Raw genomic sequence first — 15,515 nt, forward strand, 5'->3', positions numbered from 1 at the left:
ATATATATATATATATATATATATATATATATATATATATATATATATTTCAAGTTAAGTGTCTAAGCTTTCAAAGAATATTTCATACGCTCGATAACATGCTATATCAGAAGGGTTGCGAAAAACGTTTTTTATAAACACTATTCAACCCCCCTTGATAACTCTCAGTTTTTGCACCTTTTTCTAGGTTTAGGAGTCTTTCTTAGCCTCTTTTAGTTTCTTATTGCTTACAATTAGGATAGTTTTTAGTTTTTCTTTTAATTATTTATTTTTGTAAAATTTTAGTTAAGAATAGGTTTTTAGGAGTATTTTTTTAAACTTTCTTAATAAATAGAAAATTAGTATTTTTGGAAAATATTTTAATAAGATTTCTTTTCTTTATTTTGCTTAAATAGATTTTATTTTTTTCCCTCTTTGTCTTTAATTGCTAATTGATTTTTTCATTGTTAAAATTAAAACTTCAGGATTTGGCCTCTACATTGAAAAAAATTGGGCTGATTAAATTGCATTTGTTTTCCCTACAGGGTTGAATCTGTGAGCAGTAGATTAGGCCTTTATTGGGCTGCACCTGAATTAATATTGCTAACACTAGGATAACAGGTTTGATGTTGTTACAAGCAATTGGGTTGGTTGTTCTACACTATTGGATTTGGGCCGCTACTTTCACGATTGGGGCTAATGCTGATTGAAGAAGAGTAGGCCGTTGCTGGACAGATTTAACTGGAATTAGGCCGCTAGTGTGTTATAGCTGCAACTACTTAGGGGTCTCAGTTGTGCTTCATTTGGAGAAAAGCATTCCTTCATGTTAGGCTCGAGCAAGAGAAAAAGAAAAATAAACTGACCATCGAGCTAGGGCTTATGCAAGAGAAGCGGGGGAGAAGAAGAGATAGAGTGTCACTTGACCAAAAGTTGCACACATGCTAGAGAAGGTGATCTGTAGAGGAAATGAAGAAGTTGATCAGAGGGTTCTGATGTATGGATCATGAGGAATAGCTGTTATCGTCCGATTGAGAAGCTCAAAGCGTCGTAAGCAAGTTTCTTTTTCCCATTTTCCTTCTTTCACTTTTGTCTTTCGTTGACCCTATATAAAGGGGCTTCTGCCATGTAAATAGATACTTTTGATATTCATACACAGTTTTTACATTATAGTTTTACATTCTTTAGTTTAGGATTTCTACCCGCTTTCTTTAGAGGTAGAGTTCTTGGATGCTGGATTTCGTTGATAGGCTTGCGAGGGTGACATACCGCGAGTGATTTGGTGAATCCGGCAGTGTGTAAATTCCTTTTCATGTTAATAAAGTTCAGTTATGTGTTTTTGTTCTACTCTTGTCTGTGTTTTGATTTTGTTCTTTAATTCAATGTTATTTCTACGTTTCCTTGAATTTGGTTGTGAATTTTAGATTGATGAATAGGCAAATGAACATTGGTTGAACAAATGAGTGGAAAGAGTCAAATTAGGTTCTGAAATATGAACCAGAATACCCTAAAGTGAGATTCACATAACATGATGTCTTCTTGAGAACTCTCAGCACTCTTTTATTCATTTCAATGTGCATTTACCTATGAATTGAATTATGCTATTGTTGTCCTTTCAGAATAAATTTTTTTTGTTTTATTTAGGTTTTGAATTATGAAATTGCACCTTATTTTCTCTAATAAGAGAATCTGTATTGACTCCAAAGTGAACTTTTCTTTCCCAAGGTGTCTCCTTGAGTTAGGGTGCAATTTAAAACACTGAATGAGTCAAAGCATTTGATCTGGATTTAATGTTCATGAGTGTTAAATGTTAGTTCACTATTTTTTTCTTGCAAAATATTGAGTCTATTTGGATATACTACACTGAATTGTTGATGTTGATTTTTAGATACAAATGTTGAAGTTTTAAATATGTTTTCTAGAGTTTTTAGTTTGTACAATTTGTTTATAGTATCTTTACTTATCTTGAGTCTTGATTTTTGGTAAATTTTAGTTTTCTAAATGATTTCTTATTGCATATCCAGTAGCTTCTAGGATTAATTTTAGGGCATTGCATTCTCTTTTTTGTATTTGCATTTGCTCTTGTAGTTCTTACTTCACATTTTCCATTCTTTTGGTTCTGACACATGTATATATCTTTTCTTTTAATTAAACTATTTATTGCTTTCATCATCATTAGTTTCTATATTTAGTTTTACTCTTAGTCTTCTTGCATCATTATTTCATAGCATTCATAGGTTAGTTCAACTACTGTTTGACTTGTAAGCATGATTAAATTCAATTTCTTCATCACTTTAACTTAGGTTTTTGTTTCCTTACATGTACTTTCTTATTTTCTTTAAACAGATTCCATTAGCTTTTCTTTTCCTTTATAAATTTCAATTTCTTTGTTTTCATTTAATTTCTTTCCCCATCTTGCATTAGTAATTAGGTAGAAAATAGTTTTAAGAACTAATTTTACACTGTAAACTTGATTTTTCTGAGTCCTTGGATTGATATGTTGGTTATCCCTATGCTACATATGTCAGAGCGGCTGCAGCGGAATGGTTAGCGTGAAATAACAAACCAAGAGGGATTTTAATATAAACGTGTGCCTTTTAATTTCTTCTCAATTTATCTTACTATGCAAATAATAAATATAAATAAAAGTGTAAGGTTGAGAGAAATTTGCACAGATGAATTTTATACTAGTTCGGATCTTACCAATCCTACGTCCAATCGCTTACCTCAAATCAAGATAAATAGTTCATTAATCACAAAACAATTACAAACTACATTCACAAAGAAACAATTTGTAAGAGTTTAGAAACCACCTCTCTTGATACCACAAAAGATGAACCTGACCTCCTTTGAGTCTTCACAAAGGATGAGACACCTCCTCCGAATACTTCACGAAGGATGAAACACCTCCTCCGAGTACTTAACGAAGGATGATCCTTTTCCACACACCTCCTTAGACGCACCAAGGATGAACCAATTATTCCTCTGTCACCGTAGTAGCAATGCACCAGCACCACAGACAAGAGTTTCCTTAACTGAGCAAGAGCACACAATTCTCAACGAGTTCTGAGCATTTGAGCACAAGGGAAGAGTTGTTGTTGATGGATAAAGAGAGCCTATTTATAGACTCAAGCAAAAACTCTTCCATTCTTCGTAACTGGCCATTTTACGTTTTTAATCGATTAATATTACTGTTAATCGATTAAATTGAGTGCAACGACTAGTTTTCAAAAACCAGAAAACTCCAACGGCTAGTTTTAATCGATTAATACTTGATTTAATCAATTAAAATTGTGCGTTTTTTATTCTAAACAACAAATATAAAGTATGAAGGTACAAGAATCAAAACCTACTACATATCTAAGTCCTAAACATTTAAACTACAATTATTACAAAAACTTTTAATAACAAAAATAAGTCTTCAAAGGATCTTCGTGAATCTTGATATATCTTGACTTGATTTGGACATCATCAAAACTTCATCTTCATCATTTTGCTAACAGCATAAGGATCAGTTTTGTTATGCTTTTAGCGGCTAGAAGCAGTTTAACACCCCTTCTAGTGTGTTTTAAGTACTTCAAAAAGCAGGTTGTACAAACTTTTTGGCACGACTTTTGTTAGAGAGGACATTCTGTGAATGTATTGTTTGTCCCTAACGTCCACTTCTGAATTGTATAGATGGAGTATGTGGATGCTTGACATAGGTAATCTGCATAGAGAATAGTAGATATGCATACAGGCATGTACGTCATTTTTCTTATCATTTTTATTGTTTTTAAATGTGCATTTAATGACATTTAATGCATGTTTAGAACAAAAAAGTATTTTTCACATTTTCTAACATTTAGGTAGGATTTGATCGTTTGAGCTTTTCACAAAGATACCAAGTAGTTGATGAAGGCTTCATCGTTCGATGAAGTAGATCACTTGGCAGATGGTATCGTCTAGCCTATATAAACGTTTCTTTAAGTTATTTTTGTTTCGTTAAACAACACGTTTAGCAAGGTATTTTTGTGTCATTGTTTAGGACTTTTAGCTTACTTTCCAAAAACATTTTTTGATACTTTCATGTATCAAGATATATTGAGAGTTTGTTTGATAATCGCTTAGCAATGTGTAGCACTAAACCATTCATTAACACTCCCATTGATGCATTGAATAGGTTAACTGTTTCATAGTGTGTCTATTCATACATTGATGTTTGTACTAAAGCTTTTCTTAAGGTTTTTAGATTTCGTAAAGCATTTTCATAAACTACTTATATTTTAGCTGCATTGGTTTTCTAATGATAACACTGTCATATGTTGATTTTGTTTATTACTGTTTGTTAAACTTCAAAATATATGAGGATGTTTAGATAGTTCAATCTTATAGATGATCTTGTCTTAACAATCTTCCCATTTGTTATATTTAATAAATACACATCTAAACTATATGATTTTCAGCATAGAAATGCATTTATAAAAACTTCGAAATTTCTTTGTCGTTAAAATATTTTACTAATTCATTTTTATTATTAGGTTGTCTTAAGTGAATGCAGGTTAATTTTTAGAGTAGATATAATAAATAATTAGAGCATATATTAATATATGTGAAAGACAAATATTTAAATGCATAAACATAAACGTATTAACAGAGTACATTAACATGAATTTGTACAATGATATGCACGAGGACTTCTAAGAATATGGAGACTTCTTTAGTTTTGTGCTATCCTATTCTATCTCATCTTCTAGTGTACTCTCCATGAGTACATGCTTCTAGATGTTGACATGTCTAACTCTTCTCTCCTTATTTGATAAACATCAAAAGAGGTGAAAAGAGAAAGAGAAAACACCAATGCTGGACAAAGGGAAGGATGACAATGGAGAATAAGGAGCATCATTGTTGATATATCATGATAGAACATGACGATATCATTTTTAAAATGTTGTTCAAAATTGGGTGTCAAAATATATATATATATATAATTTTTTTTTTTATTTAAACAAGACAAAAACACATATTAGAAGATAGGATTTTCCATTGCCCTTTTATTAAAAAACAAAATATATATTATGGAAAGTAAAGTATAGAGTTGTAGTGAGATACATTAAACTAATGATATAGGGACAGTATATAACTATATGTAGAGATGAAACAGAGAGAATAGCACTACTAAGAAATGAAACAAAAGGGGCAACTGATAATTAATGGTGGTTGAAGGCTTGCTGAGTCCTGCTTTCTTCTTCATCTTCTTCTTCACATTTGGACAGCCTTGTGAGTTGAAGAGGCTCTAAAGTGTTTGATGAGGGTGCTGTGTCCATTGCAAGGTCAAAAGCAGCAGGGTTATTGTTGAAGCTGCTCAAATTCATAAGGTTGGTGGAAGCACATGAGTTGTTAGAATATGATGGTTGTAGTGCTGCTGCATTCATGTTTGCTTGCTGTAGTTGTGTAGTCTGAAGAGCACTTGCATAGGCAAACTTACTATTCATGACCTGAGTTTGCAACATACCTAGCTCTGCTTGTAAAGATGCTACCTGAATTCAACAAAACTTAGCTATTGCATGGATCAAAATGAACGACTACTTAAACTTTTTAACCATAGATTTTACAACTCTAAAGTAATTCAAGTAAAACTAGAATATAAAGAAAATTAGTGGGATTTTTCTTATTTGAAAAGAAAAATATATGTTTTATGTTTGGGTGCTGGTAGAATGACATCCATACGTGTCAAATACACTTAAATGATACTATTTTTTTTTCAAAACTATTTTTTTTCTTTAATATTTAAAATGGTGGATTTTACCGTATCATTTTAATGTCAACAATAAATTACGGTGTCAAAAAATATTTTTTCTTTCTGTTTTAAACCACATACAATAAAAAGCATTTAAAGACATTGAAATTACAAAATAGCACCCCAATTTTTGCAATAATTTATTTAAAAGGGTAAGAAAATGCGTGATATCATTTGCGATAACTGCCAATTGAATAACACGATCTTGATCCATCCTTTAATAAAGGAACTAAAGAAACGTTTTTTTCACAACTTGCTTAGGAAAATATATTAATGATATAATACATATAAACTGAAAATAGAAAGAATTAAACTTAGTGTGACTTATATATAATTTATTTATTGTATTATCTATATTCTTTTAATTGAAAAATCAAACTTTTTGGATAATAAAAATAACATATAGTCATCCACGAAAGAAACAAACGCATTTAATATATATTTAAGAAAAGCCCAATCAATGGAAACTGTAGGAACCACATTCATGAATTCTTTTTCTAACATTTAGAAAATAATACCCCTAAAAAATGAATAAATAATTATGTTTCTTAAGAGAATAAATATTTTTGTCAATGTACAAATTTAGTTTCTATAAAAGTTAATATTACATTTTACTTTTCAAATTTTCAAAATTAAACAAAAAATATTAACTTGCATGGAGTTATAATAAGTGATTGTGTAATTGTTAAACAATACTAATACTATGCATGATGATACATAACACTCTCATTTCTGTACACCTACACAATACCAAATGATTTTAAAAAGTGAATTTTTGTAGTTTTTCAAAAAGATCTTGATATTTTGACAATTTTTTTTAATAACTTTTTGATAATAGAACACGTATCATCATTTTATTGGTCTGTTTAAATTTATATTTAAAAAAATATTTGAAACAGAGCAATCACAAGTTACCACGTATGTATTGTCAAAAAATTGTCAAAAAAGAATTGTTAAAAGAACTGTTTCCTTTTCAAAAAAGAAGAAAGTAAAAAATAAAGAAAAATAATATAAGATGAATGTAAAAAAATTATGTGTGTAAATTTGTTAAAATCTCCTGAGATCACAAAACTTCTCATGATTTATTCACATTAAAAATTGACAACATTTTTATACCGCATACGTGATGTCTTGTGATTGATCCCTTTTAAATAGTTTTGTGAAAATAAATAACCAATAAAATAATAACACTGGTCCATCTAAAAGTTTGTTAAAAAAGATTCTTAAGGATAAATAAAACAGTACCTGTTGTTGCAGAGCAAGGATGGTGGAGACACAACCATAAACGGGATCAGAGAGCCTTGCCTGAGCCTCATAGGATATGGTTGTTGCTGCTTCTTGGCGGCGGTTGGCCGGAATGTTAGACAAGAGCTTTGACACATTGCTAGCGCCAAACACCTTGTGCACAGCTGCAAACTTGGCTGCACCTTGGTCTGTGCCAAAGTGGGGTGCAAAGATGCAGCCTCCAATGCACTTCCTCCTCAAGAACTTGCAAGCCCCACATGGTGTTGCAGGTGAAGATCCCACCATTGCTTCATCTTGAGTTTGCGTTGCCATGGCACGCCTCAAAACAGGACCTTTTCGTTTGCTTCCTGATCCACCGCTGTCATCTCCATCATTACCCATTCTGATAGTAAAACGGAATGGGATGGTGTTGATATATGCTTATATATATGGGGGAAGTGCACGTTGGTCTTGTGATGTTGTGGTTTGAGAAAGAAGACGTTTGAAGGGGACCACGTGCTTATGATGAAAATGTTGTTACTGTTTGCATGTTTGTTAGATTTATGTTTATAATAATGTGTTAAGGATGAAATGTGAAACTATAAAAGGTTGTCTTTGTGGGGAAAACACAAGAACTACGCAGTCTTTGTTGCTCTTCGCGTGTGGGGTGGTGGAACCAAAAGTGCATGCTTCTCGTTGCTATAAAAACTCATTCAAGATTATATTTTTCTCTTTTTTTTTTCAGTTTCTTTATTCTTTTCGTAAGCAACAGAATAAGAGTGAAATGGGTCCATTTTAGGTCATCAAGAATGAGTTTTTGAAATTGTTAGACTTTCTACTTTTGGGACAATCTATGTATGGAAAAAGCTGTATTTTACTTTTGCATATATCTTCGTTGTAGTACTCCGCCTCTGACATTAAGAGTTAGCAATGTTATTTTACACATTTTTATATTATTTTTTATATTCATTTAATACAGATTATAATATAACATAATTATAAAAATATAAAATTTTATATTTTTCTTTTAAAAAAAAGTTAAAAAGTAATATTAAATAAATGTAAAAAATTTAAGTGTGTTAAAAAATAATTTTGATAGTTGAAAAAAAAATGTTAAGACAGTGTAGATTATAATGATGGGATTTCCTAATGAAATGTGATTTTGTAGCAGTCTAATGATAAAACAAAAGACCATTTGTCTTATAGTAAGACAAATTATAATAAAAAACTATATTTTGATATAAAATTTTTACATTTATATGATATTAATTTTTTTTTAATTTTTTACTGTTTTTTTAAAAGCTATAAACTTCACTTTTTTTAATACTATTTTACGAATGTGTGAAATGAATATCAATATATATTGTGAAAAAAATGTCTCTTTAATAATGTTTTTTAATAATTTTTTAATAATATATGTAATAATTTATGATTAGTTTGTTTTAAATATTTTTTTAAAATAAATCTAAATAAATGAATGAAATAATGACGCATTTCCTGTTAAAAAAAATTATTAAAAAAAATTATTAAAATATCATAAATTTGTAGAAGTTATACTCTTTATCACTATTTTACGAAAAATCGTTAACTATCAATATGTTATATGTTTCCTTTACTTACAATAGCATAGTAAAGGGCTTGTCGGGATAAGGAACGCAAACTGTGGGACGTTGTAAACGGACGGATCACCAAATCTTTGCATTGGAGCGATTGGTAGGAAGAGCCGAGTAAGAGCTGAGTGACAAGACGATTCATACATAATTTTTCAGTAGGTTAAATATGTTTTTAGTCCCTATATTTTAGGGTGATTTTGGTTTTAGTCTCTCTTTCAAATTAAGGTACAATTTAGTCCTTCAACTTTAGAAAACTCTGGTTGTAGTCCTTTTTACCAAATTTTTTTAACTTTATTTGTTGTTTCAAACGCGTTTCTAAGTTAACATTGAAGCAAAAATGTGTCAAACCGTGTAAACAATGCAAATGCTATAATGAAACGTGCTTGAAACAACAAATAAAGTTATAAAAATTTGGTAAAAAGGACTAAAACCTGAGTTTTCTAAAGTTGAAAGACTAAATTGTACCTTAGTTTGAAAGATGGACTAAAACTAAAATCGTCCCAGAATATAAGGACTAAAAACATATTTAACCCTTTTTCAATTCTATTGTTTTTTATTTATTAAATATATAAAATAGTTTTGAATTGAATATGAATTGAGTGATATAATTGTTATTTTGTCGTATATATTTGTTTACTTTGTTTCGCATATTAAGAAATGTAGTTTTGTTATTTATATAAAAAAGATATTATGTTTAAATTGATTTTCATTAATCATTGTAAATAAAAGTCATACAAAATCTTTACGTTTTTGGATAGCTTTCACATGATAACCCTAGATTAATTAAGAGGTTGTTTTTCTCACCACCATTGATGAGACTATTTTTGTTATTTAGCATGTATTCAATGATTTCAATAAAATCATTCATTATTTTACGTTAACTATAATATTCTTATATTAATAGTACAACCTCACATTTTTTTTAACATATATATACAAGTAGTAATTAAGATGATTGGAAAATATAACAATCACATCATCCCCTTAATAAAATACTTAAATGAAAGAGTCTCAATCTCAATTGAAAAATATAATGCTAAAATTTATTAAGAACTTTAAATTTAATTATACCTTTTAATTACTTAACAAACATAATTTACAATATTAATATCCATGAAAAATAATGTTATCATTCAATTATTCAATTAATTCTTTTAAGTAATTACTCATTAATTATTATCTTTGTTATTTTCATAGTATAAATTACTTATTTCAATTTCTCTCTTAATATATAAATTATTTGTCTCTGAAATTTTGGGATTTTAAGGACTTAATAATTGAAAACTATAATTTTAAGTTATTGAAACATCTAAAAAAAGTAAGCATTTTGAACAACTAATATTTTTACAAGAAGGCAATAAGAATATCTGTTACATTCCACAGAAAAGCGGAAGAAAAGAGGGCATTTATTGAGGCCAAAAGAGGGGAAGATTTCTTGAAGGTAGAAGAGATATTTGCAAAGTACAGGGCAAGTGGAACAGCCACAAAGAAACTCTTTTACATATCAAGTGAGTAATAGTCTTAAATTAAGAAGTTTCGATAATAGTTCTAGCTTTTACATTTTTCCTTTATTTGACCTTGATGTTTATGTAATATATATTTGTTTATGTAATAATAGTTCTAGCTTTTACATGGTGTATCAAACTATTTTCTTCTTCATGGATAACCATTATTGAGGTTGATGCTCCTATTTAAATAAATCTCCCATTTTCTATATGTGGCTGGATTGAAGGATATTTTGAAGCCAGATTTCCTCTGGGATAATGTATTGGAGCCTTTTCCGTACACAGAAAGATACTTCCGATTTCTCAAAATTTGTCTCTCTTCTCCTAACCATTATGCACTGGTAGAATGGGTTAGCTCTCGCTTTGGAGGTCTTCTTCTGCCTGTAAGTAGCACAAATGGTAAATTTGGTTTCTCATATAATTGCATTCACTTTTACTTTAGAAGTTACTATGATCCATACCATTCATTATAATCACACTGGAGATGCTTCACTATTTATCTGTAAGTATTTTTCTTTTACGAGACATGATGTTTTCCATTTAAACCATAACTATATTAATGTCACTTTTATGGGCTTGGCATAAATATTTGTTGTAAAAATATGCTTTGCTGTTGTTAATTTGAATGTTACTTCTGGAAACCTCCCTCATAATCATGAATCAATCAGGAATGAATTTTGTTGTCAGCTTTGTTTGTTGTAGTTGGAGGTTACTCAAGGATTTTGTGACTCTAACCTTACAGAATATGTTGATAGTGAGAAAACAGAGCCAAATGTAGTTTTCTATTAGGATTTGAAATCTAACGAATAATTTCCTGAACATCGATTCGATAAAGGGGGAGTTCATGAAGATTATAAAGAATGACTATGAAGGTTCTCCTGGGAAGATGGAGATGTCCATCCTGTTAGCTTCTCAGCTGCCAAATTGATGTTAAGAAAAGGAATCCGCTCTTTCATATTGGCTTGTTTGCAATGTATCACCAGTTCCAGTGAGGATTATAATGGTTAGATCTATTTTATTTTGATTTATCTGCTATCTTGTTGTATTATAGACCTGTATATTCTATATTATATTGTAAGTATATGATGAAACAAGTGTGTCAAAAAAAATGAGAAATGTAATAAAAAACAAAATTAAACATTGTTTCTTTTTAAATAATGTAATCAATATCTCGATAATATTTTTAGTATTTTAATTTAGGAGTGAACATTTTTTTTAATATATGAATAATTAATTATATCATCATATTAATATGTTAGAAAAATATAACTTCTTTTCCTTCATTTATTTTAATTGTCCACACATTCCAAAGCAACCACAGAATCCACAAGAGTGTACTAATCACCTTTTTTTCCTAATCCCAAACCACGAGAAAGTGTACAGGTTCAAGAAGACTTCGTACGGATTGAAGCAAGTTCCATGGTCTTGCAACCAAAGGATAGATCAGTTTCTGAGGTAGATTGGTTTTGAAAAGGTGCATTTCAGAATATGGAGTATATGTTAAGTGCTGGAATAATGATTTCAATTCAGATAAGATAGGTTTTTGCTTATACATAAACGATTTGCTGGGGACTAGAAGCAGTGATGAAGCAATTGTTCAATTCAAAACTGAGATGCTAAATGAGTTTGAAATGAGTGATTTGGGAGAGCCCAATTACTTTCTTGGGATTGAGTTTACTAAAACAAAACATGATGTGATAATGGAGTTATTAAAAAGATTCAGAATGGAGCACAGTATATTGTAACTGAGTATATTGCAGCTATAGGAGCATCTTGTCAAGTTGTTTGGCTGGAAACTGTGTAGCAGGAATTGAAGGTTGATTTCTCAAGCAAAGCAAAATAAGCCAGTAATTGACTTAGGAAGGCATCCAGCATCTCGTGGGAGAAGTAAGCACATAGAGACACTTTTTCACTTCATTTGTGATCAGGTGTGCAGTGGAAAACTTTTAATTGAGTATTGCAATTGGCAGACTTATTCACTAAAGCTTTTAAAGCTGAAAGGTTTAAATGGTTGAGTGCTGTTATTGGTATTGTCAATGTTTCCAGTGAAAAGGAATATAGGAGGAGTAGCCCTAGAGATGTTGTGAATGAAAAGAAGATAAGTGAGGGAGTGGAGAATTGTTGAAGCACCAGAGAGTTAGGTAGAAGAGTGTGTGAGATTTTATAGGCATAAGAATGTGTTGTTGTGATTTTAGATTGAGTGTACTGCATGGAGTTTTCTCTACCCTTGGTATGGAGTTTTCTCTACCCTTGGTATTGAAAGGAAAGGAGAGAATTTGTAAGAAGGAAATTGTATGGAAGGAAGCAAAGGGTTTGGAAGGTAAATAAAGAGAAAAGAGAAAGGAGATTGTTTCTGAGTATGGTGGGGACATGAGCTTTTAGTGCATATTAGAGTTGTCTTTGAATTGTAATGTAATAGAGTAATGATGAAAATAATATGCAAAAAAGAAATGGAGTAATAGACCTCAGGGAGAAATGAGAAGTGAGAGTGAGTTGTTCTTCTAGAAAATTTTTTAAAATAGAGGGAGGAAAAGTTTTGGTTTTGGTTTGAATGAAAGAATTGATTTGGAGTGGTTCCCACTATGATAAAAAACAAAAAGTGAAGATAGGGTTATTGACGGTTCTTCTTGGGCATATAGAAAGAAGATCTCCTCTGGATTGTGGGATTAGGGAAAAAAGTGGTTAGTACACCCTTGTGGAGAGCCTGAACTAGTAAGATAAATGAAGGAAAAGAAGTTATATTGTTGAACATATCAACATGGTCATACAGTTAAATGTTCATATATTAAAAAAAAAATTCAAATCTAAATTAAAATACTAAAAATATTACCGAGATCTTCATTACATTGCTAAAAAGAAACAATGTCAATTTTCTTATTCATTACATTTCTTGTTTGGCATACTTGCTTCATCGTATCCTTACAATATAATATAGAATACACCATATACTATAGAATATACAGATCTATAACACAACAAGATAACAGATAAATCAAAATAAAATAGATCTAGCTATTATAATCCTCGTTAGAACTGTTGATACATTGCAAACAAACCAATATGGAAGTGCGGATTACTTTTCTTAACATCAATTTGGCAGCTGAGAAGGATGTACATCTCCAATCTCCAAGGAGAACCTTCGTAGTCATTCTTTATAATCTTCATGAACTCCCCCTTTACCGAATCAATGTCCAGAAAATTATTTTTGTTAGATTTCAAAGCCTAATAGAAAACTACATTTGGCTCTGTTTTCTAACTATCAACATATTTTGTAGGGTTAGGATTACAAAATCCTTGAGTAACCTCTGCAGCAAACAAAGCTATATGAGAAAATGACAACAAAATTCATTCCTGATTGATTCATGATTATGGGTGAGGTTTCCAAAAGTAACAATCAAATTAAGAACAGCAGAGCATATTTTTACAACATAAATATTTATGCCAAACTAATAAAAGTTACCTTAATATAGTTCTGGTTTAAATGGAAAACATCATGTCTCGTAAAAGAAAAATATTTACAAATAAACAGTGAAGCATAATGAATGATATGGATCATAGTGACTTCTAAAGTAAAAGTGAATGCAATTATATGAGAAACCAAATATACTATTTGAACTACTTACATGCAAAAGAAGACCTCCAAAGCGAGACTTTACCCAGCCAAACATTCTACCAGTGCATAATGGTTAGGAGAAGACAGACATAATACCAGGTACAAATAAAAGTAAGGAAAAAAACTCACACTCCACCTATGCAGCAGGGACCTCCTTCCGGAGCTCTTGCACTTCCTTCTGCAACCTTTTGTTCTCCAACGTCAGATTCTCGCAGCACCTCTTCAAAAACTGACACTCCGCTTCTATTTCTTTCCGCCCAACACGTGCACTCAGGTTAGAGAGAAAAAAAACAAACCAAACAAAATATAAAACACACGAAATTGAACCTTGTTGAAAGTGCTGTATTCTTTCTGCAATAAGATATCTACACGAAGCCACACGNATAGGCCAGCCAAAGACCGATCAACTTCCCGATGGCAAATAGTTGGCCTTTTCTGCCTCCCTCAATGGACTCGTCCTTCGGAGTATCCCGGATCGACACTCAATATCATACCCAATGAAAACCTAACCTTCTATTACTACTCCTTTCTAGAGAGATAGGCAATAAAGATAAATCGTTTGCCCTAATGATGACATCGGCTATTGGAACGAGAAAATTGAAAAGGGTTGAGAGATTGAAGGAATGAAGGCGCGGGAAGGGTAAGGGGAATTTATTCTAAAAATTAAAAAAGATAATCCCGAAAACTCCGCCGAAAAAAAATAGTCAACCGCCGGAAACTCCGCCGGAAAAGTATATGTATATCGGACGCTTTGGCCACTGCTCAGGGTCCCAGCATTCTTTACGAATTTCAGGGTGAATTTTCACAGATATAAAGAAAAAACAGATTCTGTAAGTACAATCAAATCCTCAAGGCCATTCTAAATGAGTTATAAAAGTAAAATTTAAGTAATCATATTGCCCAATGATTCTCTTCAATATACCAGACAAATGGCATATAGGAGTTCATCAAAGTGTAAGGTATATATTTACTATATTCTTTATGAAAAGCAATGTCTAAAGAATATACAGGTTCCATAAAATCCATTCTCATCATCGATAATAAAAGTTTAACAACTCTAAGTCACAACCTTCAAGTTTCTCAACATTTTACAATAACAGATAATGATATGCCTTCGGACATTCTTAAGAAAAGAAGAGAAAAATGTCTTCACTAATAACCTTTGAATACCATCATTTGGAGTTAGAGCAGAATCTACAGAACAGAGACTGGAGCATCCATACATGAATAATGCAAAATGTAATTGAAATTATACATGTTAGGTAAAATTTATATGTAGAATGGTCGCCTTATAAAAAGAAACGTTTGATAAACATAAAATTAGAAGGAATTAAAGAATTAAATACTGACACCATGCAAATCACTTCCTGAATACCTATGCGTCACATTAAAATTCCAATCAATGGATGTGCTAACAACAAAAGTTGTATAAACTGAACAAGATCAAATCGATGACCTATCTAGAGCACAGAAATACCAGATTGACTTCATTCATTTTAAATGTGGTTAAAATACCATAGCCCTAAATTCAGCCACACTCCCTTCGAACTTTCATTCTACCAATATTCCAGCATTATTATCCCTAAATAGAGAAACGAATCAGTCACGCACCACTCACTATGCACAAAACAAATATCTTTCTAAAATACTCATTTCATAAAGAGAGTCGCAGTACAAACCTTCAGATTTCTTCTTACCAACGAAGAAGAACGAACCAGCGTACCAGCTGCCACAAACAACGTTAGTGCGCCTAACACTGCAGTTGGAAGCTCAATTCAGGGGCCAAATCGCCTTCAACAGTGTTG

General features: G+C 31.2%; 1 protein-coding gene and 1 long non-coding RNA gene across 2 annotated transcripts; one reads left to right on the forward strand and one right to left on the reverse strand.

Annotated features, from left to right (window-relative positions):
- Positions 1-3,328: 3,328 nt before the first annotated feature.
- On the forward strand, positions 3,329-11,094 carry LOC111240919. The gene is made up of 3 exons (XR_002666563.1): positions 3,329-3,340; positions 9,976-10,100; positions 10,325-11,094. It is a non-coding gene; the product is annotated as an uncharacterized LOC111240919 (long non-coding RNA).
- On the reverse strand, positions 5,090-7,410 carry LOC106780458 (LOB domain-containing protein 20). The gene is made up of 2 exons (XM_014668747.2): positions 7,001-7,410; positions 5,090-5,495 (listed from the first exon to the last, which is right to left on the reverse strand). The coding sequence occupies exons 1-2, from the start codon at positions 7,379-7,381 to the stop codon at positions 5,166-5,168; spliced, it is 711 nt and encodes a 236-aa protein (XP_014524233.1). The 5' UTR covers positions 7,382-7,410; the 3' UTR covers positions 5,090-5,165.
- Positions 11,095-15,515: the final 4,421 nt, after the last annotated feature.

The sequence above is a fragment of the Vigna radiata genome, unplaced genomic scaffold (assembly GCF_000741045.1).
Source record: "Vigna radiata var. radiata cultivar VC1973A unplaced genomic scaffold, Vradiata_ver6 scaffold_319, whole genome shotgun sequence".
Lineage (NCBI taxonomy): Eukaryota > Viridiplantae > Streptophyta > Magnoliopsida > Fabales > Fabaceae > Vigna > Vigna radiata.

Coding starts and splice junctions, on each gene's coding strand:
- LOC106780458 (XM_014668747.2), bottom strand. CDS start 7,381: ATGGGTAATGATGGAGATGACAGCGGTGGATCAGGAAGCAAACGAAAA. Junction 5,496..7,000: donor TCCTTGCTCTGCAACAACAG/GTACTGTTTTAT, acceptor TGTTGAATTCAG/GTAGCATCTTTACAAGCAGA.